Source organism: Orbicella faveolata, unplaced genomic scaffold (genome assembly GCF_042242905.1).
Source record: "Orbicella faveolata isolate gen_17 unplaced genomic scaffold, um_ofav_v1 contig_46, whole genome shotgun sequence".
Taxonomy (NCBI): Eukaryota; Metazoa; Cnidaria; class Anthozoa; order Scleractinia; family Merulinidae; genus Orbicella; species Orbicella faveolata.
This window is the reverse complement of record NW_028301576.1, coordinates 25905001-25930835: the sequence shown is the minus strand read 5'-3', so window position 1 is coordinate 25930835 and position 25835 is coordinate 25905001. Positions and strand designations below refer to the sequence as shown.

Here is a 25835-nt window from a genome sequence, read left to right as displayed (position 1 = left end):
TGTGAAATGGCGACCAAACAGGTAAAGGTGGAATTTCTTGACTCCCCAAACCAAGGTTAGGGCTTCTTTATCAATTTGGGAGTAGTTCCTTTCTGCTTTGGTTAGGGTATGTGATGCGAAGGCTATGGGTTGCTCTGAGCTATCCTCCATGATGTGCGATAAAACTGCCCCAATTCCGACTGGTGAGGTGTCACAGGCTAGTCTCAATGGCTGTCCTGGGTCATAATGGGTGAACACCATATCTGATGTGATCAGCTTCTTTACCGAGTGGAAGGCCTCCTTGCACTCTGTGGTGCACTTCCATCGTTTTCCTTGCTCCAAGAGTCTATTAAGGGGATTGAGTGTGGTGGCAAGGTTTGGCAAGAACTTGTGGTAGTAGTTTACCAGGCCTAAGAATGAACGGAGTTGCTGGACATTCTCTGGTCTTAATCGTCAAGTACTCTTGTGACTCTTCCTCCACTTCTATCTGATGGTAGGCCTGTCTGAGGTCAATGTTGGTGAACTTCTGCCCTCCTGCCAGCTTAGCGAATATGTCATCAATGCGTGGGAGTGGGTACTCCTCTGTGTGAAGCTAGGGGTGAACTGTGATCTTATAGTCGCCACAAATTCAAACTGTGCCATTTGATTTGGCAACTGACACAATAGGTGTTGCCCAGTCGCTGAATTTGACCTTGTGCAGTATGCCTTCTTTTTCTAGATGTTTCAGCTCCACCTCGACCTTAGGTTTCATGGCATATGGGACAGGCCTTGCTTTACAAAACTTTGGTTGACTGCCTTCCTTCAACACAAGTTTTGCCTTGGCTGACTTGAATGTGCTGATTTCATCCTTCACTATAGTCGTCTATGAGTCTCTATTTTCTTCTGGGTGTCTTGTGTCGGCTATTCTTTTGAAATAGCACAGATCCTTTTCTAATCAAGTTGTATCTGGTGTAGCCAATCTCTTCCAAACAACGCCGGCCCTTGTGTCTTCAGTACATACAATGTTAAGTCCTTGACTTGGTTGTTGTGTTCCATGCGAACGAGTAGTTTGCCTTTTAGTGTTATCTTCTCTCCTGAGTAGGTTTTCAAAATAGTGGTAGTGTCAACCAGAGGTGTGTTTGGGAAGGTTTCCTTGTAGATCTCCAAGGGGAGTGTAGATTTCGCTGAACCTGTGTCTAGTTCCATCTTTAGTGTGTGGCCATTAACTTTTGGTGTCACCCAGATGACGTCACCAACTATCCCATGGTTAAAATTGTTGATTTCTAGGGATGCCACCAAGCTATCATCATCATGCTCATCATCTACCTCAAACAAGTGAAGGTCGGGGTTCTTGTCCCTTTGTCTTCGGGTAGAGTTTTGACTCTTTCCTGAGTGGCATACTCTTTGATATGGCCTAGTTTCCCACATTTTCGGCATGTTTCATTCCTGAAGTAACACTCAGCTGACTCGCATGTACTACCCCCATATCGATAACAATGAGATTTTGATTTGACATCATCTTTCCCTTTTGGAACTCTTTCGCTATCCTTGTTTATTTTGTTGACTTCAGATTCTATTAATGCTACCCTGCAATTCTAGTGTGTCTTTTGCTGCCGCTTCCATTGCTAAGGTAATTTCTGACGCTTTGGCCAATGACAAATCTGGCTCGGAGACCAGCCGTTTCTGGATAAGTTCATTGTGTAGTCCACACACTAGTCTCTCTTAACGCGTCATTTAAGTTGGTTCCGAATTCACAATACAGCAACAATTTCTTTAATTCAACAAAGTAAGTACTTACGGTTTCACCTTTGAGTTGGTTCCTTTTGTGAAAGTGGAATCGCTCTGCTATGAGCAGTGGTTTCGGTGACAGATGCTTCTGTAGTGTTTTTACGATAGTCTTGAAAGACAGGCTGGATGGCTTGGCTGGGGCGGCCAAATTGTGTAGTAATCCATGCGTTTTGTGTCCCATTAAGCTTAGCATTACAGCCACTTGCTTGTCATCCTTGATTTCATTGGCGATGAAGTATTGCTCTATACGTTCCACATAGGCGTTCCAATCATCGTTTGTGTCGTCAAACGCTTCAATCTTTCCAATCGGCATAGTGGCGAAAGCTTGAACTTTTTCTGGTTGCTGCGTAGGGTCTAAATCCTTGTTGCCAATCTGTTGTGTCTCATGGAATTGAATAAATCAAACTGGTACAACACAACATTTACTCAAACATGGCGGTTCATATTCAACAACAGGCGCACATGGCATGTGTGTGCATAATAGTAACAAAACCACAGACCATCATGTGTGACATAGCAGTAATTACATTGTTGCCAATGGTAGCTCCTGTTGTTTTTTTAATCCGGATTCAAGGTTGGTTTTGTCACAACATGAAAGGCTTCATGTGGTAAGCTTTGAGACTGCTTCGTGACATACACAAACCCTTATGTGTGACAAGTTGTGTGTTTGATGAATGAGCAGCAAAGCCAAAATTTGTTGCTCTACTATTCGCAACAAGTTGATCACCCAAGGTGAGAAACTTGAAACTTTAGCCAAGTTGAGAGTTTTTGTATCAAATATATGAATGAATGATCCTTCTTGCACCTCAGTGGCACATAAGGCTAAAACTTGAGATTTCTGTTGCTCCGTATCCTTGGCTGTCATCTCAAGTTCTTTCCATGTCTTCCCTGTTGTTTTCATTTCTGCCTCAATGGTCTTCCAGATTTCTTGCGGGAGACATCTCTTCCTTCTTCCACTATGCGGTTTCCATCTTAATGCAGTTTGTGTTATGCTATCTTGGTCTTTCCTGATTACATGTCTAAGCCACCTCCGTCTCCTTTGCTTTATTATCGTAGTGATGTCCTTGTTTGCGATGTTCTGGGGCCAGTATATCCTACATATCTTTCTCAGGCATGAGGTGTGAAAACCTGACAGTCTTGAGCTGTCTCTTTGGGTAACCTTTCAACATTCTGCACCATGCAGTAGTACTGGTAAGATGTTGCTGTTATAGATCCTTATCTTGGTTTTTTCACTGATGTTAGGTGACCTCCATACCTTATTTAGTTGAACAAATGATGATTTGGCCTTCTGGAGACAGTTGGTGATGTCCTTAAGGCCCCATTAACTGATTTATGCGTGCGCTCGCATGCGTTGCTAAGGAGGTGAAATTTCACTTCCGGTTACTTATGTCAGCCTGCACGCAGAAAATAAAAATAATGCAATAACTTACAAATTCGCTCACATTTTAGCTGTTTTCTTTGTGTTTCACAAAATGCCAAGACAAAATAAGAGAAAGACAAAAACAAGAGCAATAGAAAGAAAAACTAACTCTGTGTGGCTTTGTTTGATCTTACCGAAGTGTGCTCTTCATAATGAGCTTGTTATCTCGACCACATTTTTATACACTCTGATCAGCTAGGTGGAGGTATTTGGTTAGGCATGTAATCCCACCGTTCATCTGCTATTTTTGAGCAAGAGACTTAACACTGAATGTTTCAAATTCGAACTGAAACAAGAAAACTCCCTCCGGAATGCACAAAGGTTCGTGTTTGCCCTTATTTAGGGGATAAAGTTCCTGTCTACAATGGGGGCACTTTCTTTTTCTAGTGCTTGCACACTGAAAACATTTTAGCAAACAGCTCTCATGCAGAAAAATCTTGCAACAAGGGAGCCTCCGAGAAGGGATTGGCCCCGGTGTATAACAAATCAAGCACTTTGTTTGCAGAAAAGTTGGAAAAAGCTGCTGATCTCTTTGGACATTTTCATGACCTCTGGCACCTAGGGTAGGCGAATAACAACTCAAAGTAGAAATAGCCCGTAAAGCCCAATAAAACAAGGGCAGATGTTAAAAGCAGGGAAAACAAGAAATCAAATACGAAATAGGCCTCAAAGCCCATATAAAACGAGGGCAGATGTTAAAAGCAGGGCAAACAACATATCCAGGACATATCAAATTAGAAACAGCCTGCAAAGCCCATGTTAAACGAGGGCAAATGTTGAGAGCAGGGCGAATATCATCAAATTAGAAATAGCCCACAAAACCCAATAAAACAAGGGCAAACGTCAAAAGCAGGGCTAATAACAAATAAAATCAAAAATACATGTAGGCCACAAACCCCAGTAAAACAAACGCAAACGTTAAAAGCAGGGTAAATAACATATCAAATAAGAAATAGCCCGCAAAGCCCATATAAAATGAAGTCAAAAGTTAAGAGGAGGGCCAACAACATATCAAATTAGGGGAAAATGCAAGTTTCTCAATTCACGCTGAAGTTTTCCACAATTCTTTTGCAGAGTGCAACCACCTAAAACTGCACATTTTTGAGTAAGAGCTATTGGCAACTGCACGAAAAAGAATGGACGAGGAGAATTGGGGCAATAATTGAATTAATCCCGGCTTTTATTACATCTTCTGTAAGAAGCTTAAGCGAGAATAATTTTGTGAATATGGGAGAAACTTTTTTCATGGTGCATGAAATGCGTATTTTTATTTTCCACAAATTGTGAAAGGAACTTTCTAATTTTCGTGAAACGTGATCTAACCCCCCTGTTTACAACCGTCTTTGATGACCGCGCTGAAACAATTGGCGATTTCCTGGGCGTTTATTTCAGGCTGCTCGCAAACGCAAAGACACATTCTTCTTATGTGAGATATTAACTGTGGGAACAGGCAAATTTCATTGGCTAGTTGATTAATATGACCAATTATTCAATCTGTCGAGTTTGCTTGGAGCAACAGAACAACATAGTAACTGAGAGACAGCAATGCAATGCAACACGGGTAGCTGATCCAAATCAACCTTGATGGATACAGAGTTAGTTTTCGTGTGCTGACAGCTTGCAACGCTACATGAAATAGTAAACTTCTTTCAAATAGAAAAAACTGTGGTTCTCCTTTGCATTACAAAGATTATGCTGTGAATTACAGTTTCGGCCCTCTGTTTAACAGGGGAGAAGATTGAAATGTAGTTAATACTTGAAACTGGAGACACTCATCTGTCGCCGAGCATGAACTGAATCGATCACACGGAGAAACGGCCATCTCCATGTGATGCAAATACTTCACAAGACAACCAAAGAAAGACACGAACACACAGGTACATCATTTAGTTTTATGCCATAAATATGAACAGGCTAATTAGAGCACAAAGGTTCCCTGTGATATCGTAAAATGAAAGTCACACTCGTTCCCGTGTGTTGCAGAATTGTAGCAGATTGTACCTACGTACAACTATTTGCGAAAAGAAAATTAGCAACACATCTCTTTTCGTAAATTGGATGAAGTTACGTTGGCGTATTCTCGGAAATGGCGATGTGAAGTGTATTGTATTGTCGCTGAAAACTCGTGCATTTGGCTCACTGTATAGACCATAACTTACATTACATTTTTAGTACGGTATTAAGAAGCGTTCATATCATTATTTTGTATTTTCACCAAAACAGTAAGTTTCCACTTTGACTGAGAATGATGGTGAAAATAAGTTTTACATACCATCCAGTAAAACAGCTTGGCATAATAATTCTAATAACGCCATGATTTCAAAAGGCGTGGGAACGATAATGCTGAATAATCTGTCATGACAGCTCTACTGTTAAATAAATTATTGCACTTTAAACACTCATTTAAAGAAAACATTCACCTAAGGAAAAATGCGTTAAAACATTTTGTAAACGGGTTTAAATGTGTTTTTAACCCGTTTAAACGGTGTTTAAATACGTTTTGGTCTGAAACGTCAATAAACGCGTTTTTCTCTTTTCACCTTTAACCACTTTTTCCAAGATAGGGTCACAAATTTCTATGATTATGATATTGATAAGAACAAATTATAGAGCGATTTCCGTATGACCTTGGTAAACACTGGCAGTTTTCTCAAGTTTTTGGAATCTGTTTCGTAATAAATGGAGAGAACTATATTCAATTAACCAATAAGAAAGACTTTGTGCCGTTAACTCCGTTCACAAAACAAATCAAATTGCTTCGTTTTAGCCCATCTAGATCATACAGAAATCATTTCAGTATATCCATTATCAGTCATTGGCACATATCAAACTCTCAACATGCTTGATTATAATAGCTATATAACGGTTATATATAGCAGAAAATCTATTAATAGAAAAAACTACGAAACATTTAAAAGGAATCAGTACTAAAATATGTAAAGTTATATAGAGATGCTAAGTTGCTTTATAATATATTGGAAAATATTTTAAAAATTGTAAAAAGGAGTTGACAATTTAAAGCTCTTCATAATGAGCTTGTTATGTCAACCACATTTTTATACACTCTGATCAGCTAGGTGGAGGTATTTGGTTAGGCATGTAATCCCACCGTTCATCTGCTATTTTTGAGCAAGAGACTTAACACTGAACGTTTCAAATTCGAACTGAAACAAGAAAACTCCCTCCGGAATGCACAAAGGTTTGTGTTTGCCCTTATTTAGGGGATAAAGTTCCTGTCTACAATGGGGGCACTTTCTTTTTCTAGTGCTTGCACACTGAAAACATTTTAGCAAACAGCTCTCATGCAGAAAAATCTTGCAACAAGGGAGCCTCCGAGAAGGGATTGGCCCCAGTGTATAACAAATCAAGCACTTTGTTTGCAGACAAGTTGGCAAATGCTGATCTCTTTGGACATTTTCATGACCTCTGGCACCTAGGGTAGGCGAATAACAACTCAAAGTAGAAATAGCCCGTAAAGCCCAATAAAACAAGGGCAGATGTTAAAAGCAGGGAAAACAAGAAATCAAATACGAAATAGGCCTCAAAGCCCATATAAAACGAGGGCAGATGTTAAAAGCAGGGCAAACAACATATCCAGGACATCAAATTAGAAACAGCCTGCAAAGCCCATGTTAAACGAGGGCAAATGTTGAGAGCAGGGCGAATATCATCAAATTAGAAATAGCCCACAAAACCCAATAAAACGAGGGCAAACGTCAAAAGCAAGGCTAGTAACAAATAAAATCAAAAATACATGTAGCCCACCAAGCCCAGTAAAACAAGGGCAAAAGATTAAACGCAGGGCGAATAACAAATCAAATGAATGATGGCTCACAAAGCCCAGTAAAACAAACGCAAACGTTAAAAGCAGGGTAAATAATATAACAAATAAGAATTAGCCCGCAAAGCCCATATAAAATGAAGTCAAACGTTGAGAGCAGGGCCAACAACATATCAAGCCATTATAGAACAATTTCCGTATGACCTTGGTAAACACTGGTGGTTTTTGCAAGTTTTTGGAATCTGTTTCATAATAAATGGAGGGAACTATATTCGATTAACCAATAAGAAAGACTTTGTGCCGTTAACTCTGTTCACAAAACAAATCAAATTGCTTCGTTTTAGCCCATCTAGATCATACAGAAATCATTTCAGTATATCCATTATCAGTCATTGGCACATATCAAACTCTCAACATGCTTGATTATAATAGCTATATAACGGTTATATATAGCAGAAAATCTATTAATAGAAAAAACTACGAAACATTTAAAAGGAATCAGTACTAAAATATGTAAAGTTATATAGAGATGCTAAGTTGCTTTATAATATATTGGAAAATATTTTAAAAATTGTAAAAAGGAGTTGACAATTTAAAGCTCTTCATAATGAGCTTGTTATGTCAACCACATTTTTATACACTCTGATCAGCTAGGTGGAGGTATTTGGTTAGGCATGTAATCCCACCGTTCATCTGCTATTTTTGAGCAAGAGACTTAACACTGAACGTTTCAAATTCGAACTGAAACAAGAAAACTCCCTCCGGAATGCACAAAGGTTCGTGTTTGCCCTTATTTAGGGGATAAAGTTCCTGTCTACAATGGGGGCACTTTCTTTTTCTAGTGCTTGCACACTGAAAACATTTTAGCAAACAGCTCTCATGCAGAAAAATCTTGCAACAAGGGAGCCTCCGAGAAGGGATTGGCCCCGGTGTATAACAAATCAAGCACTTTGTTTGCAGAAAAGTTGGCAAATGCTGATCTCTTTGGACATTTTCATGACCTCTGGCACCTAGGGTAGGCGAATAACAACTCAAAGTAGAAATAGCCCGTAAAGCCCAATAAAACAAGGGCAGATGTTAAAAGCAGGGAAAACAAGAAATCAAATACGAAATAGGCCTCAAAGCCCATATAAAACGAGGGCAGATGTTAAAAGCAGGGCAAACAACATATCCAGGACATATCAAATTAGAAACAGCCTGCAAAGCCCATGTTAAACGAGGGCAAATGTTGAGAGCAGGGCGAATATCATCAAATTAGAAATAGCCCACAAAACCCAATAAAACAAGGGCAAACGTCAAAAGCAGGGCTAATAACAAATAAAATCAAAAATACATGTAGGCCACAAACCCCAGTAAAACAAACGCAAACGTTAAAAGCAGGGTAAATAACATATCAAATAAGAAATAGCCCGCAAAGCCCATATAAAATGAAGTCAAAAGTTAAGAGGAGGGCCAACAACATATCAAATTAGGGGAAAATGCAAGTTTCTCAATTCACGCTGAAGTTTTCCACAATTCTTTTGCGGAGTGCAACCACCTAAAACTGCACATTTTTGAGTAAGAGCTATTGGCAACTGCACGAAAAAGAATGGACGAGGAGAATTGGGGCAATAATTGAATTAATCCCGGCTTTTATTACATCTTCTGTAAGAAGCTTAAGCGAGAATAATTTTGTGAATATGGGAGAAACTTTTTTCATGGTGCATGAAATATGTATTTTTATTTTCCACGATTTGGAAAGGAACTTTCTAATTTTTGTGAAACGTGATCTAACCCCCCTGTTTATACCGTCTTTGATGACCGCGCCGAAACAATTGGCGATTTCCTGGGCGTTTATTTCAGGCTGCTCGCAAACGCAAAGACACATTCTTCTTATGTGAGATATTAACTGTGGGAACAGGCAAATTTCATTGGCTAGTTGATTAATATGACCAATTATTCAATCTGTCGAGTTTGCTTGGAGCAACAGAACAACATAGTAACTGAGAGACAGCAATGCAATGCAACACGGGTAACTGATCCAAATCAACCTTGATGGATACAGAGTTAGTTTTCGTGTGCTGACAGCTTGCAACGCTACATGAAATAGTAAACTTCTTTCAAATAGAAAAAACTGTGGTTCTCCTTTGCATTACAAAGATTATGCTGTGAATTACAGTTTCGGCCCTCTGTTTAACAGGGGAGAAGATTGAAATGTAGTTAATACTTGAAACTGGAGACACTCATCTGTCGCCGAGCATGAACTGAATCGATCACACGGAGAAACGGCCATCTCCATGTGATGCAAATACTTCACAAGACAACCAAAGAAAGACACGAACACACAGGTACATCATTTAGTTTTATGCCATAAATATGAACAGGCTAATTAGAGCACAAAGGTTCCCTGTGATATCGCAAAATGAAAGTCACACTCGTTCCTGTGTGTTGCAGAATTGTAGCAGATTGTACCTACGTACAACTATTTGCGAAAAGAAAATTAGCAACACATCTCTTTTCGTAAATTGGATGAAGTTACGTTGGCGTATTCTCGGAAATGGCGATGTGAAGTGTATTGTGTATTGTCGCTGAAAACTCGTGCATTTGGCTCACTGTATAGACCATAACTTACATTACATTTTTAGTACGGTATTAAGAAGCGTTCATATCATTATTTTGTATTTTCACCAAAACAGTAAGTTTCCACTTTGACTGAGAATGATGGTGAAAATAAGTTTTACATACCATCCAGTAAAACAGCTTGGCATAATAATTCTAATAACGCCATGATTTCAAAAGGCGTGGGAACGATAATGCTGAATAATCTGTCATGACAGCTCTACTGTTAAATAAATTATTGCACTTTAAACACTCATTTAAAGAAAACATTCACCTAAGGAAAAATGCGTTAAAACATTTTGTAAACGGGTTTAAATGTGTTTTTAACCCGTTTAAACGGTGTTTAAATACGTTTTGGTCTGAAACGTCAATAAACGCGTTTTTCTCTTTTCACCTTTAACCACTTTTTCCAAGATAGGGTCACAAATTTCTATGATTATGATATTGATAAGAACAAATTATAGAGCGATTTCCGTATGACCTTGGTAAACACTGGCAGTTTTCTCAAGTTTTTGGAATCTGTTTCGTAATAAATGGAGAGAACTATATTCAATTAACCAATAAGAAAGACTTTGTGCCGTTAACTCCGTTCACAAAACAAATCAAATTGCTTCGTTTTAGCCCATCTAGATCATACAGAAATCATTTCAGTATATCCATTATCAGTCATTGGCACATATCAAACTCTCAACATGCTTGATTATAATAGCTATATAACGGTTATATATAGCAGAAAATCTATTAATAGAAAAAACTACGAAACATTTAAAAGGAATCAGTACTAAAATATGTAAAGTTATATAGAGATGCTAAGTTGCTTTATAATATATTGGAAAATATTTTAAAAATTGTAAAAAGGAGTTGACAATTTAAAGCTCTTCATAATGAGCTTGTTATGTCAACCACATTTTTATACACTCTGATCAGCTAGGTGGAGGTATTTGGTTAGGCATGTAATCCCACCGTTCATCTGCTATTTTTGAGCAAGAGACTTAACACTGAACGTTTCAAATTCGAACTGAAACAAGAAAACTCCCTCCGGAATGCACAAAGGTTCGTGTTTGCCCTTATTTAGGGGATAAAGTTCCTGTCTACAATGGGGGCACTTTCTTTTTCTAGTGCTTGCACACTGAAAACATTTTAGCAAACAGCTCTCATGCAGAAAAATCTTGCAACAAGGGAGCCTCCGAGAAGGGATTGGCCCCGGTGTATAACAAATCCAGCACTTTGTTTGCAGAAAAGTTGGCAAATGCTGCTGATCTCTTTGGACATTTTGATGACGTCTGGCACCTAGGGTAGGCGAATAACAACTCAAAGTAGAAATAGCCCGTAAAGCCCAATAAAACAAGGGCAGATGTTAAAAGCAGGGAAAACAAGAAATCAAATACGAAATAGGCCTCAAAGCCCATATAAAACGAGGGCAGATGCTAAAAGCAGGGCAAACAACATATCCAGGACATATCAAATTAGAAACAGCCTGCAAAGCCCATGTTAAACGAGGGCAAATGTTGAGAGCAGGGCGAATATCATCAAATTAGAAATAGCCCACAAAACCCAATAAAACGAGGGCAAACATCAAAAGCAAGGCTAGTAACAAATAAAATCAAAAATACATGTAGCCCACAAAGCCCAGTAAAACAAGGGCAAAAGATTAAAAGTAGGGCGAATAACAAATCAAATGAATGATGGCTCAGAAAGCCCAGTAAAACAAATGCAAACGTTAAAAGCAGGGTAACTAATATAACAAATAAGAATTAGCCCGCAAAGCCCATAAAAAATGAAGTCAAACGTTGAGAGCAGGGCCAACAACATATCAAGCCATTATAGAACAATTTCCGTATGACCTTGGTAAACACTGGCGGTTTTTGCAAGTTTTTGGAATCTGTTTCATAATAAATGGAGAGAACTATATTCGATTAACGAATAAGAAAGACTTTGTGCCGTTAACTCTGTTCACAAAACAAATCAAATTACTTCGTTTTAGCCCATCTAGATCATACAGAAATCATTTCAGTATCTCCATTATCAGTCATTGGCATATATCAAACTGTCAACATGCTTGATTATAATAGCTATATAACGGTTATATATACCAGAAAATCTATTAATAGAAAAAACTACGAAACATTTAAAAGGAATCAGTACTAAAATATGTAAAGTTATATAGAGATGCTAAGTAGCTTTATAATATATTGGAAAATATTTTAAAAATTGTAAAAAGGAGTTGACAATTTAAAGCTCTTCATAATGAGCTTGTTATGTCAACCACATTTTTATACACTCTGATCAGCTAGGTGGAGGTATTTGGTTAGGCATGTAATCCCACCGTTCATCTGCTATTTTTGAGCAAGAGACTTAACACTGAACGTTTCAAATTCGAACTGAAACAAGAAAACTCCCTCTGGAATGGACAAAGGTTCGTGTTTGCCCTTATTTAGGGGATAAAGTTCCTGTCTACAATGGGGGCACTTTCTTTTTCTAGTGCTTGCACACTGAAAACATTTTAGCAAACAGCTCTCATGCAGAAAAATCTTGCAACAAGGGAGCCTCCGAGAAGGGATTGGCCCCGGTGTATAACAAATCAAGCACTTTGTTTGCAGAAAAGTTGGCAAACGCTGCTGATCTCTTTGGACATTTTCATGACCTCTGGCACCTAGGGTAGGCGAATAACAACTCAAAGTAGAAATAGCCCGTAAAGCCCAATAAAACAAGGGCAGATGTTAAAAGCAGGGAAAACAAGAAATCAAATACGAAATAGGCCTCAAAGCCCATATAAAAGGAGGGCAGATGTTAAAAGCAGGGCAAACAACATATCCAGGACATATCAAATTAGAAACAGCCTGCAAAGCCCATGTTAAACGAGGGCAAATGTTGAGAGCAGGGCGAATATCATCAAATTAGAAATAGCCCACAAAACCCAATAAAACGAGGGCAAACGTCAAAAGCAAGGCTAGTAACAAATAAAATCAAAAATACATGTAGCCCACCAAGCCCAGTAAAACAAGGGCAAAAGATTGAAAGCAGGGCGAATAACAAATCAAATGAATGATGGCTCACAAAGCCCAGTAAAACAAATGCAAACGTTAAAAGCAGGGTAAATAATATAACAAATAAGAATTAGCCCGCAAAGCCCATATAAAATGAAGTCAAACGTTGAGAGCAGGGCCAACAACATATCAAGCCATTATAGAACAATTTCCGTATGACCTTGGTAAACACTGGCGGTTTTTGCAAGTTTTTGGAATCTGTTTCATAATAAATGGAGGGAACTATATTCGATTAACCAATAAGAAAGACTTTGTGCCGTTAACTCTGTTCACAAAACAAATCAAATTGCTTCGTTTTAGCCCATCTAGATCATACAGAAATCATTTCAGTATATCCATTATCAGTCATTGGCACATATCAAACTCTCAACATGCTTGATTATAATAGCTATATAACGGTTATATATAGCAGAAAATCTATTAATAGAAAAAACTACGAAACATTTAAAAGGAATCAGTACTAAAATATGTAAAGTTATATAGAGATGCTAAGTTGCTTTATAATATATTGGAAAATATTTTAAAAATTGTAAAAAGGAGTTGACAATTTAAAGCTCTTCATAATGAGCTTGTTATGTCAACCACATTTTTATACACTCTGATCAGCTAGGTGGAGGTATTTGGTTAGGCATGTAATCCCACCGTTCATCTGCTATTTTTGAGCAAGAGACTTAACACTGAACGTTTCAAATTCGAACTGAAACAAGAAAACTCCCTCCGGAATGCACAAAGGTTCGTGTTTGCCCTTATTTAGGGGATAAAGTTCCTGTCTACAATGGGGGCACTTTCTTTTTCTAGTGCTTGCACACTGAAAACATTTTAGCAAACAGCTCTCATGCAGAAAAATCTTGCAACAAGGGAGCCTCCGAGAAGGGATTGGCCCCGGTGTATAACAAATCAAGCACTTTGTTTGCAGAAAAGTTGGCAAATGCTGCTGATCTCTTTGGACATTTTCATGACCTCTGGTACCTAGGGTAGGCGAATAACAACTCAAAGTAGAAATAGCCCGTAAAGCCCAATAAAACAAGGGCAAATGTTAAAAGCGGGGCAAACAACAAATGAAGGACATCAAATTAGAAAGAGCCTGCAGAGCCCATGGTAAACGAGGGCAAATGTTGAGAGCAGGGCGAATATCATCAAATTAGAAATAGCCCGCAAAACCCAATAAATCAAGGGCAAATGTCAAAAACAGGGCTAGTAACAAATAAAATCAAAAATACATGTAGCCCACAAAGCCCAGTAAAACAAGGGCAAAAGATTAAAAGCAGGGCGAATAACAAATCAAATGAATGATGGCTCCCAAAGCCCAGTAAAACAAACGCAAACGTTAAAAGCAGAGTAAATAACATATCAAATAAGAAATAGCCCGCAAAGCCCATATAAAGTGAAGTCAAACGTTGAGAGCAGGGCCAACAACATATCAAATTAGGGGAAAATGCAAGTTTCTCAATTCACGCCGATTTTCTTTCTTCATCCCGTACATAGCACACACAAACGACTCGAGCTGGACGCACAGTTCCTCTGTAATAGATCACTGTTCCCCCAGGTTTTGAAACATGACTTTGAACTCGTTCTTGCTGTGGAGCAATTTGGGTGGCCTAGCATTTCCAATGCCCGTGAAAGCACTCACACTATCACAGCCTGTGAAGGCATGAAGTCCAAGAAGTGCCTTGGAAACTTCCTGTACAAGTACACCAGCTATTTTACTGATATCAACATACCTGGCTTGGTGTTGCGAAACATATCTCTGATAAATAGGAACTGGGATTGCATGCGCAAACGAAATGCATAGTATGTGCACATCTGTATCCTCAGATGAAATGATAACTGCCTTCACATGCGGTGTTGCAGCATGTTTCGCATGTAGCAGGAGATGAGTGTCGGCTTCTTGCTGAGATGAGAGTTCGATTACTTCCTGCAAAGTATCCACCGTTAGTTTGTAGCACTTGGTGCCACATGTTGTGTAGAGCTCCTTGTTGGCAAGCTTCTCTCGACTTGGAGGCTTTCCCCAGTAGTCATTAAAAAACTTAATTAAGCTGATCGTGTTTTGGCCATTTTGCAGAAAGTTCCTGAACTGTTTTATTTTTTGCCCGGCTGTGAGATTCTCGTATGTCACCAATTGTCCTTATTCTCTCTGTTCTCGCTGTGTAGACTTTATACTTATCTCATTGTATACATCAAAAACTACGTCTATGTGTCTGCTGTTTCCTCTTTCTTGTAAAACACATGACAGTGCGGCATCTGCGATTTGACTGAAGGTCATCTGGTCACTGACCTTTAACTTCTGAACGAGGGCCATGCCATCAATCACGTATACAGAAGGGCTTGGTATTTCTGACGTTGGTTGAACTAGCTTCTCCAGCTCCCTGCCAAGCTGTGCCTTGTTAGTTTTGCGTGGCAAGCCATTGCTCGTTGCTAAGGAAGATGGTACTGGGCCAAGGGGATGCTGTAATACCTCTTGCATGTGCATTTGATGACTTTCGGCTATTATTATCATCCCCGCAAATAGATTGCGGTCTGCACGAATGACCGTTTCTTCTCCCTTGTTCTTTGTTATTGTCTTTGCTTTCGACATACTGATGAATGTCTTCAATTTCTGCTTCTTGAGGGTGTCATGGAACTTCACCAACAGGTTGTCAGGGTCAAGGCGATTATTCTTGAAATCTTGATATGCTGCTTCACCAGAAAGATATGCTTTGGCCAAGTCTAGTGCAATATCAGGTGAGGGAATGGCACTTGTTGAAATGCTTGCCAGCAGCTGGGATTCATCAGAAAACGGATTGAGCCAGCTGTTTAATAAAAGGTCTGTCATCTCTTGTACATCTTTCTCGTCTTTCTTTATTCTAGATTTCTGTAAATCGGCATGACTATTGTTGCCTTGAGGTAGCCTACCATTTCACACATCTTCCACAGAAACATCGCACTGAACTCAGCAGTCATGTAGTATCCCTGGTGTACCAGGGTTCAGACTGAAACTTCTTGTCCCTCCCACTGTTGGAGTGTCTTTATTAACAGTTTGTTTTATAGTCTGATAGACCGGGATTCGGCCAAAGGCATTGTCAGGACTCATCTGAACAGAAAACCTGCCTGCTTCCATAAATGCATGAACTTGTGGGTGCTCCTTCGGTAGACTGGTCATGTCACTAGTAGATAGACATATACCTAGCGTAGTTGGTGTTGTCATATGGAAAACACCATGGCAGCATTTGACGCATGCAAGCAAGGTGCAACATCCAGTTGCCTTCTGGATGCATGAATCATGTGCAGCATTAGCTCTACCAAGTCGATATACAACAACCAAAAGGCTGATAACGGTCCGTTTGTGTTACGTAGGTGTTCCATGCATTCTTCTGATTGCTCAAACAGAACTTGGAATGGCTGGCTGTTAAAGATGTGATCATGAGTTGATTTTTGCAAGTCGTCAGCAAGACCTCCTATGTCTTCTAGTGCCTTGTTGATCTGCGTGGCATCTTGAGGATGATGACTCTCAACCCACAGCAGAAATCCTTCCCGTGCTACGTGCCTAAATGCCTCAAGAAAGTTTGTGAAAGCGTACAGCCCTGTTGTAGCTGCGACCCTCCATTAATGGAGATACCGACCCCTCAGCCACGACTCCTGACTCAATACACAGATCTCTGAGTCCAGCATCTTGAAACCCCTTTCCAATGATTGAGATGAGGGTACATAATGTGTGGAACGTGCCAAGGCAAAGGACAATTGGTTTGTACAGGTCAGAGTTCTTTGATTTGATTTCAAGCGCCTTGCAATAAGTAGCCTGGTCAAAAACACACCTTATACTAGTGAGTTTGAGGCTGTGGATTATGCGAAGAGACTGGTTGAGGACCTCATTGATTGTCACCATGCTTGTTGCTGGAGCAGTTATCGTAGGTAAATAGCCTACATTGCTCTTGACAATACATTCGCGATCATGAACCTGTATATTAAAACTGGTCCAGCTACTGACCTTTTGCTTGAGTTGAGCACAATGCAGCCATGCCAGCAAAAAGATCAGATTCTTCTTCCTTGCCTCCTTCATGACAATTTTCTATCTATCTCAATCACTTTCCTTGGAGGCAATATATCTCACCGATATATCTGTCTAAGCTGTCTAGCTTGTGTTAAGCTCTCTCTGGTCTTTGAACCCTTCTTGTATTTGTCTTTCTTTTCACAAAACATGCAGATCTTTTCATAAACTCTTGAGGTACTTGGCTGACCTCTTGTGGATGCCCTTTGCTGGCCATTGCCATCAGTAGTCAGCTCCATATCTTTCTTACTCTCCTTTTTTTCATGAGAAATGATTTTTTTGAGATCTCTTTTCATAATGAAAATGCTTCTACACTTTCTATGATAATAGACTTCAGGAATTTCATCTGGTGAATTTACCTGTATTCCAAGAATATCCTTGTGATGTCTCAATTCTGCAGCCCATCTCAGTGCTCTCCATGATTCCACAGAATTCGGGCTTATGAGCGCTCTGTCATCGTCACTACAATGAATCATGCAATACATTTCCCTTCTTGCACGCTTTGGAATTTCTGAGTCCTGAGAATGCCATGTAATAGAATCCACTTCTAGTCAAGCTGTTAACACCGCTTATGTGAAACAAGTAGGCGGCTACCCTAGTACCAGTCTTTTTGGGCATACCCTATTACCAGTCTTCCCAGCCATACCACTACGGGAGCTATAACTAAAACAAAAGTGCCAACACTTTTGGTGTGAAAATATGCTTTATTTTTATCATTTTTTTCAAGACACCAACTTACCTACCTTTCCTTTTTAACCAAAAAAATAGTGTAGAGATAAACAGTGAAAACGCTACAGAGCAATTTCCCACAGGATACTCAACTTGAACCAGTCTCATCCAGAAATTATTCCACACTTAAAATTCAGTTAATGAAAGTAAAAAGCTACTTAGTACATATTGTCAGGAACTTTTTTATAATTTTTATCCTCTACATAAAATAGATCTTTTAGTTATATGGAATGGAAGAGTTTTACCTTAGTAGCATGACATGTCATGTTTCGTACATGCAAAAACCCCACATTGTTCTCGCAAATGTAAAACTAACGGAAAATAAACTTGCTGTATATCTTAATTTTTAATTTTATTTGACTTTCATTAAGAACAAACAAGTCTACGGTGGTAAAAAATGAGATTTCTCAGTGAGCAAATGGGCCCTTGATTCTCATTATGCTACATGCGTTACATTTAAGGTCACTTGACAGCCTTAAGCTGCCAGTACAGACTTGCTATCATATATTTTTGGATTGTACTCATGATAAGCTTTAATTTGATATATGATAGCCTTTGCCACCTCAGGTGGTACCGATCTGCCATTTTTAGCCACTTGGCTCATGGACTAAATCTCATAGCAGGTGGATCCTTGAATCCCCAACAGTACCCAAAATCTACTCCTCACAGTATAATTACAAACATACATACTATGAGAATTTAAGAGTAAATCACCATAGGAAAATATCTTGATCGTAACAGAAAAAAAAGTCGTAAACGATATTACTTTCATAAACAACATGGAGAGAAAAGTTAGAAGAATATGCTTGTCGATATTGGTTTAAACTATTTTTTTTTCACCTTAAAAAAAAAACCTTTTTAAATGATGCAATAGTGAGAGGATGCTGCCAGTTGTCATTCATCATGGCATCTTACCATTAAGCGAGGAGATGTATACAGCCTGGTTAACTGCATGCTATGATGGCTCCATCATTTCAATGACTATGGAAGTCAATAATCATGGCAGAGCTATCAGAGTTCACTGCTAAAAGCATGGCACGGTGTCCTGTCATTATAACACAGCATGACTTTGACATGTTATTCTGGGCCTCTTGGATTAACACATTGGCCAACTGATGAACTGGGTTGATGTCAAAAATGTCAATCTGCTGCCCAACTCTCTGTACCCTGCATGCATTATCTGCCAATGAAACTGCACCCTCCACTTCTAAACCAACAGCTTGATGATCAAACTGGTCATCATGGATTTTGTTGCCTTTGATCATTGCTTCAACTAAGGATTTACTCCATGACTTAGGAAGACAGTCACCTCTCAGCCAAAGCAAGCTTCCTATGATCCATATCTTCCCCATGATTAGGGCAATAAAGGCACAAGCATTGCTGCCTGTCCTTCCCTGGATGTTTGACTGGGATTCTGTAAAAGTCCAGTCCACAACACCCGCTATGTATGACGAGGGATTACGATTACCCTTAATTAATCCTGCTCGTGGTATTCCAATAGGTGATGGATGTGAAGTGGATGGTGGGACATTTGGTGTGCAGGGATCTGAACCAGACATGTTCAGTGCTGTCAGCAGTGAACTGGTATGGGATTGTTGGCAACTGTTGGTTGCGGTTCCTGTCTGAGTAGACAAGACACCTGGTAAACAATTAGATGCATCTCTTGGCAGTTCTTCTAGGAAATTCTCTTGCTCTAAGGGGTCTGGACAGTTGCTTTTTTCAGACATCTCACCCACTTTCAAACAAACCAATACACCATGTATTAGTCATGAGCACACAACTATTACTAGGCACACATCAGTACATGCGCCACAGTATACTATAAGGAGCCACCTGAATTTTTTTAATTGGCGCTTTTCCTTTTCCAGTTGCCCTTGTCTTCCCCTCTGTGTAGTGGAACACTACTATGCTCCTCTAATATTGATGGACTAATTGCAGTAGAGTCTACCAGGATTACGTCTTGTAACAGGGACTGCTGGCTGGCTGGGTCGCACGGGAGTGTTGGCCAGTGGAAGAGACTCTGAGGTACTGGCCTCTACAAAACCAACCCATAATCTCAAAAACAATATCACTGGTGCTTGAGAAAGGAATTGGCTTTACAATGAACATAAGACCTTTGATCAAAAGGTTAAATTACCTTGTCTCACAAAATGTCTGAATTCAGTGATGCGGAAAAGATCAAGTGAGAAGCAGGACTTCAACTCAGCTTATCACAGCTAAAGTTTTCACCAGTCACAATGGCAGTCATGCATGAAGTTGCTCCGAATGCTGTAGCATATTCATATCAACAATATGAGAGACTTTCTACATCAAGCAGCAATTTTGCGGTTCTTGTCAGTAAACTCAGCTATCTGGATACAAAAGTTCAATTTAAATGGTTTGAAAACTTTGAAGAACTTATTTGTCTATGTGAGAGGAAAGACGTTACCTTTCTCACAGAATGTCAACCATGTGAATTCCAAGTGTCGTTCAGACGTGCTAAATAATTCTTAATGTGCTTTAGAAATGATTGCTACAACAAGGCTCGTGACTTCAGCAGGTTAAGACAAAATTTATTGAAGTGACAAGTTGAGACGTTACATAGACACTTTAAAACCCTGTAAAAGAACAGTACTTGCACATGAAGCGATGTGTAGTGAAGTGATATAACAATGTGGTAAACCAAGTGGTGTAGCAAAGCAATAACCAAATCAGTTTTGAAAAACTAAGAAGTAAATAAAAAGAAAAATATAATTAGACTAACTAGAAAGAATTATGAAACTTAGAAACAATTCTTCCAAGAGTAGACTGAACTATAAAAATACAAAGGATGCAAGATGTGTTCGCTTGAGGAATTTCACGAGTTGTAGTGTAGAAACCTTAAGAAACTCGATGTTAACATGTTAAAAGGCTAACCTGAGCTCTGATGGCTTTATATTTGGGTTTTCTTTGATAATTTTCTCTATCTCTTCCTTGCTTTTTGTGACATAACTTGATACAGAAAAAGTACGAAATCATAGTGAAATACTAAAACACTTCTTTTCTCATGGCACAAGTATCGTCAAGCATTGCATGGAACATAAGTACCTGGGTCACCACAGCCTTGGCAAAAAACATTTACTACCCACCTATGCCACTGTTTTGTGTTTTTAACACCATACTCTGTCAAAAACGGACATGTATTGCATTTGTAGGATTCACGACAGTCTGCATAATGCAACCTCTCGCGTCCTCTCCAGTTCATCGGGCAGTCTTTCTTCCACTTCCTTCCATCCCTCAAGCATTCTTTAAGATCTTTCTCATCCTTCTGACTCACTATATAAACATTAAGTCCATCAATCCCCACTGGCAAGCTTTCCACCTCATCTCCCTCTGCATAACTCCACAAGTCTTCTCCTATTTTCTTTTGTTTTCTCCTTTTTGTTTTCTTCTTATCTGTATCCTCCTTCATATCATCTTGCTCTGAATTTGTCTCACTTGACCCAGACCCTTTGTTGCCAAAGACAAGTTGAGCTCTGGACGAGAAGAACAATAATATTGTGGGCAGTTGTAATTACATAACAGGTTGCTACATTTATGAGTTCACCATCTACTATGCCGGGCCATATGTTCACTCCATAGAAAGTTACATCACTTGTTTGAAATAGTTAGCAATCAATCAAATCTTGGATGCATCATGGTTCAAAAATAAAAAGTACCGAGCACAGTACTGAATGGTTGTTTGTGCAACAGCAATTTGCCAGGTAAGCTTAATTTGAATGAAGTAATCACAGAAGATTCATTTGATTGCTATGCCTTCTAATGTACTGTATGTAAATATATTGTTTATTAGACAACTATAACCGACAGTACTTGGTAATATTATGTTACCTTGCACCATCCTCATCCTGAGAGCACTGATGATACTGCTCTATCTTCGTGGGAGTGTTCTCCAAAGAGCTAAGCTCCCCAAATGAAACAGTCAGATCTATTACATCAAAATCTGCATCTTCCCTCCTTTTTTCTTCCTGCAATACAAAAAAAAATGATTAAGACATATTATAGTAGCATTATTTTTATTTATTTATTTAGTTTTTAAATTGGCATGCATGTGACACATGAAATCCTCGTCAATCCTTAACGCAAGTACAAACAATATTTCGTTTACCATAAATTAATAAAGGAAAGACATAAAAGGAGATTATTTTTTTAAAAAAAGATTACTTGCAGAACAAGTAAAATATTGCTGTTCTTTCTAGAAGGTAAGTCTGATAAAAAGTTCACCAATGAAAATTGATTTGGTTTAAATGCACTGTAAGTTTGAAATCTTGTACATAGGGCTTTCAAATAACTTAAACTTACTTTAGTAATTGAGAAGTTTATGTGCAAGGATCAAAAATATGTTGTGGGTGTGCAGTGGCTGTGTATTTGGACCAGTGTGAAATGTGTGATTATAGCAAGTCCTGGGGTTTGTTTAAACTGGTTCACTGAAATGGTATGATTAGAAACTCACCGGATGCTTTTTCAGCCTGCCTTTCCTCATGATTCAGATGAAATGCGTGAGTGAGTGAGTGAGTGAGTGAGAACTTTATTAAAGTGTCAAAAAAAAGCCTTATAGCCTGGGAATAAAAACACCATACTAATTAGGGGACACTGCTAAAAAACTATACTAATACTAATATTAATACAATAAAAAAATTAATTACCTGAAGGGCATTATGTGCAACATAGGATGCAGCCCTTACAGCCGGTGTCCATTAAGCGAGTTATATCCCTTTTGCGAATATAGTTGTAAAAGCCTGCTGTGTCTTGGCTGATCTGTCAGCCATAGACAGTTTGCCCCATAATTTGGGTCCTATATAATGCAAAGAGTGCTTCCCATAAGTAACAGTGTTGTATCTAGGAGTAGAAAAATCTGATTGTCTCAGGTTGTATGCAGAAATATGCTCGTTAAAAATGTTACAGATGTTATTAGGACATAGTCTATGTTTAACTTTATACATGAGAATACAGATCTCTTGTAAACACCTGTTCGCTAGAGTTGGCAACTTGGCTCTCTCCAGTAGCTGAATATAGCTAGCATGCTTGTCCTTGTAAATGGCCCTCAAGCCCCTTTCCTGTGGTCATTCAAGTTTATGTGTATCGCTAGCTCTTTCTGTTCTCAGGTGTTCCTGAGGAACTAAGTTGTTTCTTCTTCTTCAATTTGTCTGGTAAAGTGGATGCACTTGGCAGTGAATCCTCCTGAGATTCTTCAGAACTAATGGAAATTGGCTCTTCTGTGTCTTTATCAAACAGATGAAACTAGAGTAAAGATCAGGCCAAATTATTGGTACTTTATTTAAAAGGAGAAAGAAAATCTCTTCTGGCCATTTCAAACCTCAATTAAAAGTCACAGCAACCATATTTTGCCTAACCCACCAATAGGTTCCTGAAAGTTTAAATTTGAAAGCAACCAATGTTGTTCTTTCATGTATATGTTTATTTTAAAATGAGCGTATTTGCACATGTAATAGATAAGGCCACCACTTGATTACATTTTTTACATGTGACAGGATTAAGAAATTAGAAAAAATACATACAGGAGAGTCAAATTATGGAGACCTTATTTAATAAAACATAATGAGCTTTAAGGCATGAAAAAAAAATGCAAATTAGTCTGATGGTACATTGAATCTACCGTCAACCAATTAAGACCTGTAACATAAGAATGCAGTTCTCACATTCTCCTGACCAAGAATATCATTGATATAATTAGTTAATGGGATTTTCTGTAACACCTTATGCATTGATAAATTCCCACAAGCACACGCAGTGTAAGTGATAAAACCACAGCGTGAGGATTCTCGTCTAGTTCGTGTGAAAAGTTTTTTGGCAATAGCCGGCCATTCACACTTTTCTTGCAATTGAGCACCTTCCCCTGTTTCAAAGACTAACTTAACATTAAACAAATCACGATAAATTTAAGCAAATACACATCATCAAAGACAGCATAAATTTGTTTGTGTGCTGAGGGTATTTATTGTATTGTAAAACACCACTTGGAAACAATTCATGTCCTCATATTGAAATATACCATCGTTCATCAGTCTTGACAGTTCTAATAGACTAATAATACTGAAAGCGAGTTATGGAAAAAATGAAAATTTGTCAATTCATGCTAATCGGCTGGAATTGTTCGCAGTATAATAATGTGTAACGATTGATTGAAAGTCCTGTGTCTAAAGAACAGCAGCAAATTCATTTAATGATGGGTGCTCTGCTGGATCATCAGAGGTTAATTTCCTTGCCACTTTCAGAGAAAGCGCTGTTGCATTAGGCAATAAATTTACAATTTTCAGCGCAATCTTTCCGAAAGAAAAGACATCAGACGCCACACTTTGCTGTCCTTTTTCACTAACAATTTCTGGCGTGATACGTGGGTAAGACCGCCAGTATTCTTCTTGTGCGGTAGGTGACAAATCCATCAATGGTTTTGGGTCGGCAATGCATCATGCTTTCCCAAAATCAATAATTATGGGATTCCATTGTTTTCCCGGTTTTTTCAGCACAACATTGTTTGATTTGACATCATTATGAACAACGGCTTTGCGCATAAGATTGAGAGCTTCCATTATTTTTTTCAGAATTCCTAACCAAGAACGCTTGTCAAGTGTCCCCTTTTTGATAACCTTGTGCAATGTAGAACAAGAGTTGTTCTGGCCATGGAACTGAGTTGTTAGTCACAGCGGCCATGATTTAGTGATAACTCCAAACAGTAAAGACAGTCCACAGTGGTCACCGAGCTGGCCAATCATTTGAGCCTCTCTGAGAACTTCTTGCTTTGTCTCATCCCGTGACCTTGGCTGCCGAGGCTTAAATTCTTTTACTGCTACTGAAATCCCTCTGTAGTAGTCCAGGTAACATGTGCGAAAAGATTCACAGCCCAAAAAAATTTATGGTCTCCCTACCTTCGAAGGATTTATCTCTTTCAATGGTTCGGATATCCGGGTTCAAGCCTCCTCCGATTACTTGGTTTTGGAGGTTGATCCAAGAGCATCTACCACGACTGGGCTTTTCTTTCCCTTACAATGCTTGGCCAGTTTTGGCTCAGCAAAACCTTGCTCTTGCTTGGGAAACTGACAGCACATGGACGGCCACACTGCTTCGGTAACAACTGCAGGCTTAACTTCTGACTGGCAAGCAAGCTCAACAGCATTCTTTAGACATTTGGCTTTCGCCTTGTTATTCCTCCAACGTTTCTTTGCTTCAATTCAAATGCCTCTCATTTCCTCTCTGTCTACAAGTTTCTTCTGCTTGTTTCTTGCCATTCTCCTTGCTTCCAACACCCACAAAAATGAAAGGAGATTGAGTGTAACGTCTGCAGCGACTGGCAAATTCCAAAACGAGACGAAACAAAACGAGCTCTAGGCATGTTGCGACAAACTAGTGGGTGGGACTACTTTACAGGTCGTCTTCAAGGGTAGACAAGTAAACCACGGAAAACCAAAGTTGACGGTTATCGGCGATTTATTGCATCAACATAAACGATCGTAAACTGAAATAACAATATGTAACGAATTTCTATCAATTTACTGGAAAAGTTGCCTAACAAATAGTCAAAACTTACACAAGACAAACTAATGATTTGGAATCAATAACATAACGAAATTGAATAACAATACATCAAAAATAGCCAGCGTAAATACTAAGCTAAGATACTAAATAAGATTCGATCACAGAAGTAAACAACAAAAGGAACTAATTAACAGCTCAATGCTTTCAAGCCTAAAAGGTGGGCGTTCACTCTAGTAACGTTCAGAACACTTTCTAATTTAGACGATTATAAATCAATTAAAATTACACAAATCCTTCTTTGTATTCCTTTGCCCATAGCTATAAAAAACGTAACCTAATCAAAATGACAAAGGTACTCACATATTGGTCCCACTTGAGCCAAGGGTTAGGAAATCAAAAACATCAAGAGTTCAAGGTTGACAAGACCACGCGAGATGGAAAGAAAAACTACTTCAAAGGGACACTAACTCAGCTTTTATATGCGCATGGTGACGCTTAAAGGTCCGATTACAAAACCAATAAAAAAGAAGTAAACATTGTAACTACGTTTGTAACTAAGATAAAGAGACAATTATTAACTAATCAAAATTGACCTTTGTCTAGTGTCCTTAACATGGCTCCCCTGAAATAATCATATTTCACAAATTAAACTATTAACTAAAAATCAGTGTTCAATGAATCAAATTATCTTTAACAGTTCAGTTCAGTACTTGTAAGGCTCCTTGGTTGGGAATTACCCTGGATCTCAATCAGTTTGTGCTGACATCAAAAGCACTAGCTTCTGTACTGGTCGCTCCAAATACTGCACAGCATTAACCCTCTTGCCCGTATTATCCAAGCAGCTATCCGCAAGAGCTACCTGAACTTTGCGCACTTGCCCATCAGAACTAGGGTAGACAGCTGATACACATGCAAGTTGCCAAGCACTTCGAGGAAGATTTTCATCTTTAAGCATAACAAAGTTGTCGATGCACAAAT

The 25835-nt window shown here is 38.9% G+C and overlaps 1 protein-coding gene, 1 long non-coding RNA gene and 1 pseudogene across 2 annotated transcripts in view; 1 reads left to right on the top strand and 2 right to left on the bottom strand.

Moving 5' to 3' along the window:
- LOC149099168 (uncharacterized) overlaps positions 1 to 25835 on the top strand; it is a 276702-nt gene that overhangs the window by 55541 nt on the left and 195326 nt on the right. The gene's annotated exons all lie outside the window — the stretch shown is intronic.
- LOC110059717 (uncharacterized) lies at positions 18272 to 19072 on the bottom strand. The gene has a single exon (XM_089278280.1). It carries the CDS (start codon positions 19070 to 19072, stop codon positions 18320 to 18322), a length of 753 nt encoding a protein of 250 aa, XP_089134406.1. The 3' UTR covers positions 18272 to 18319.
- LOC149099203 (uncharacterized) lies at positions 23522 to 24610 on the bottom strand (annotated as a pseudogene).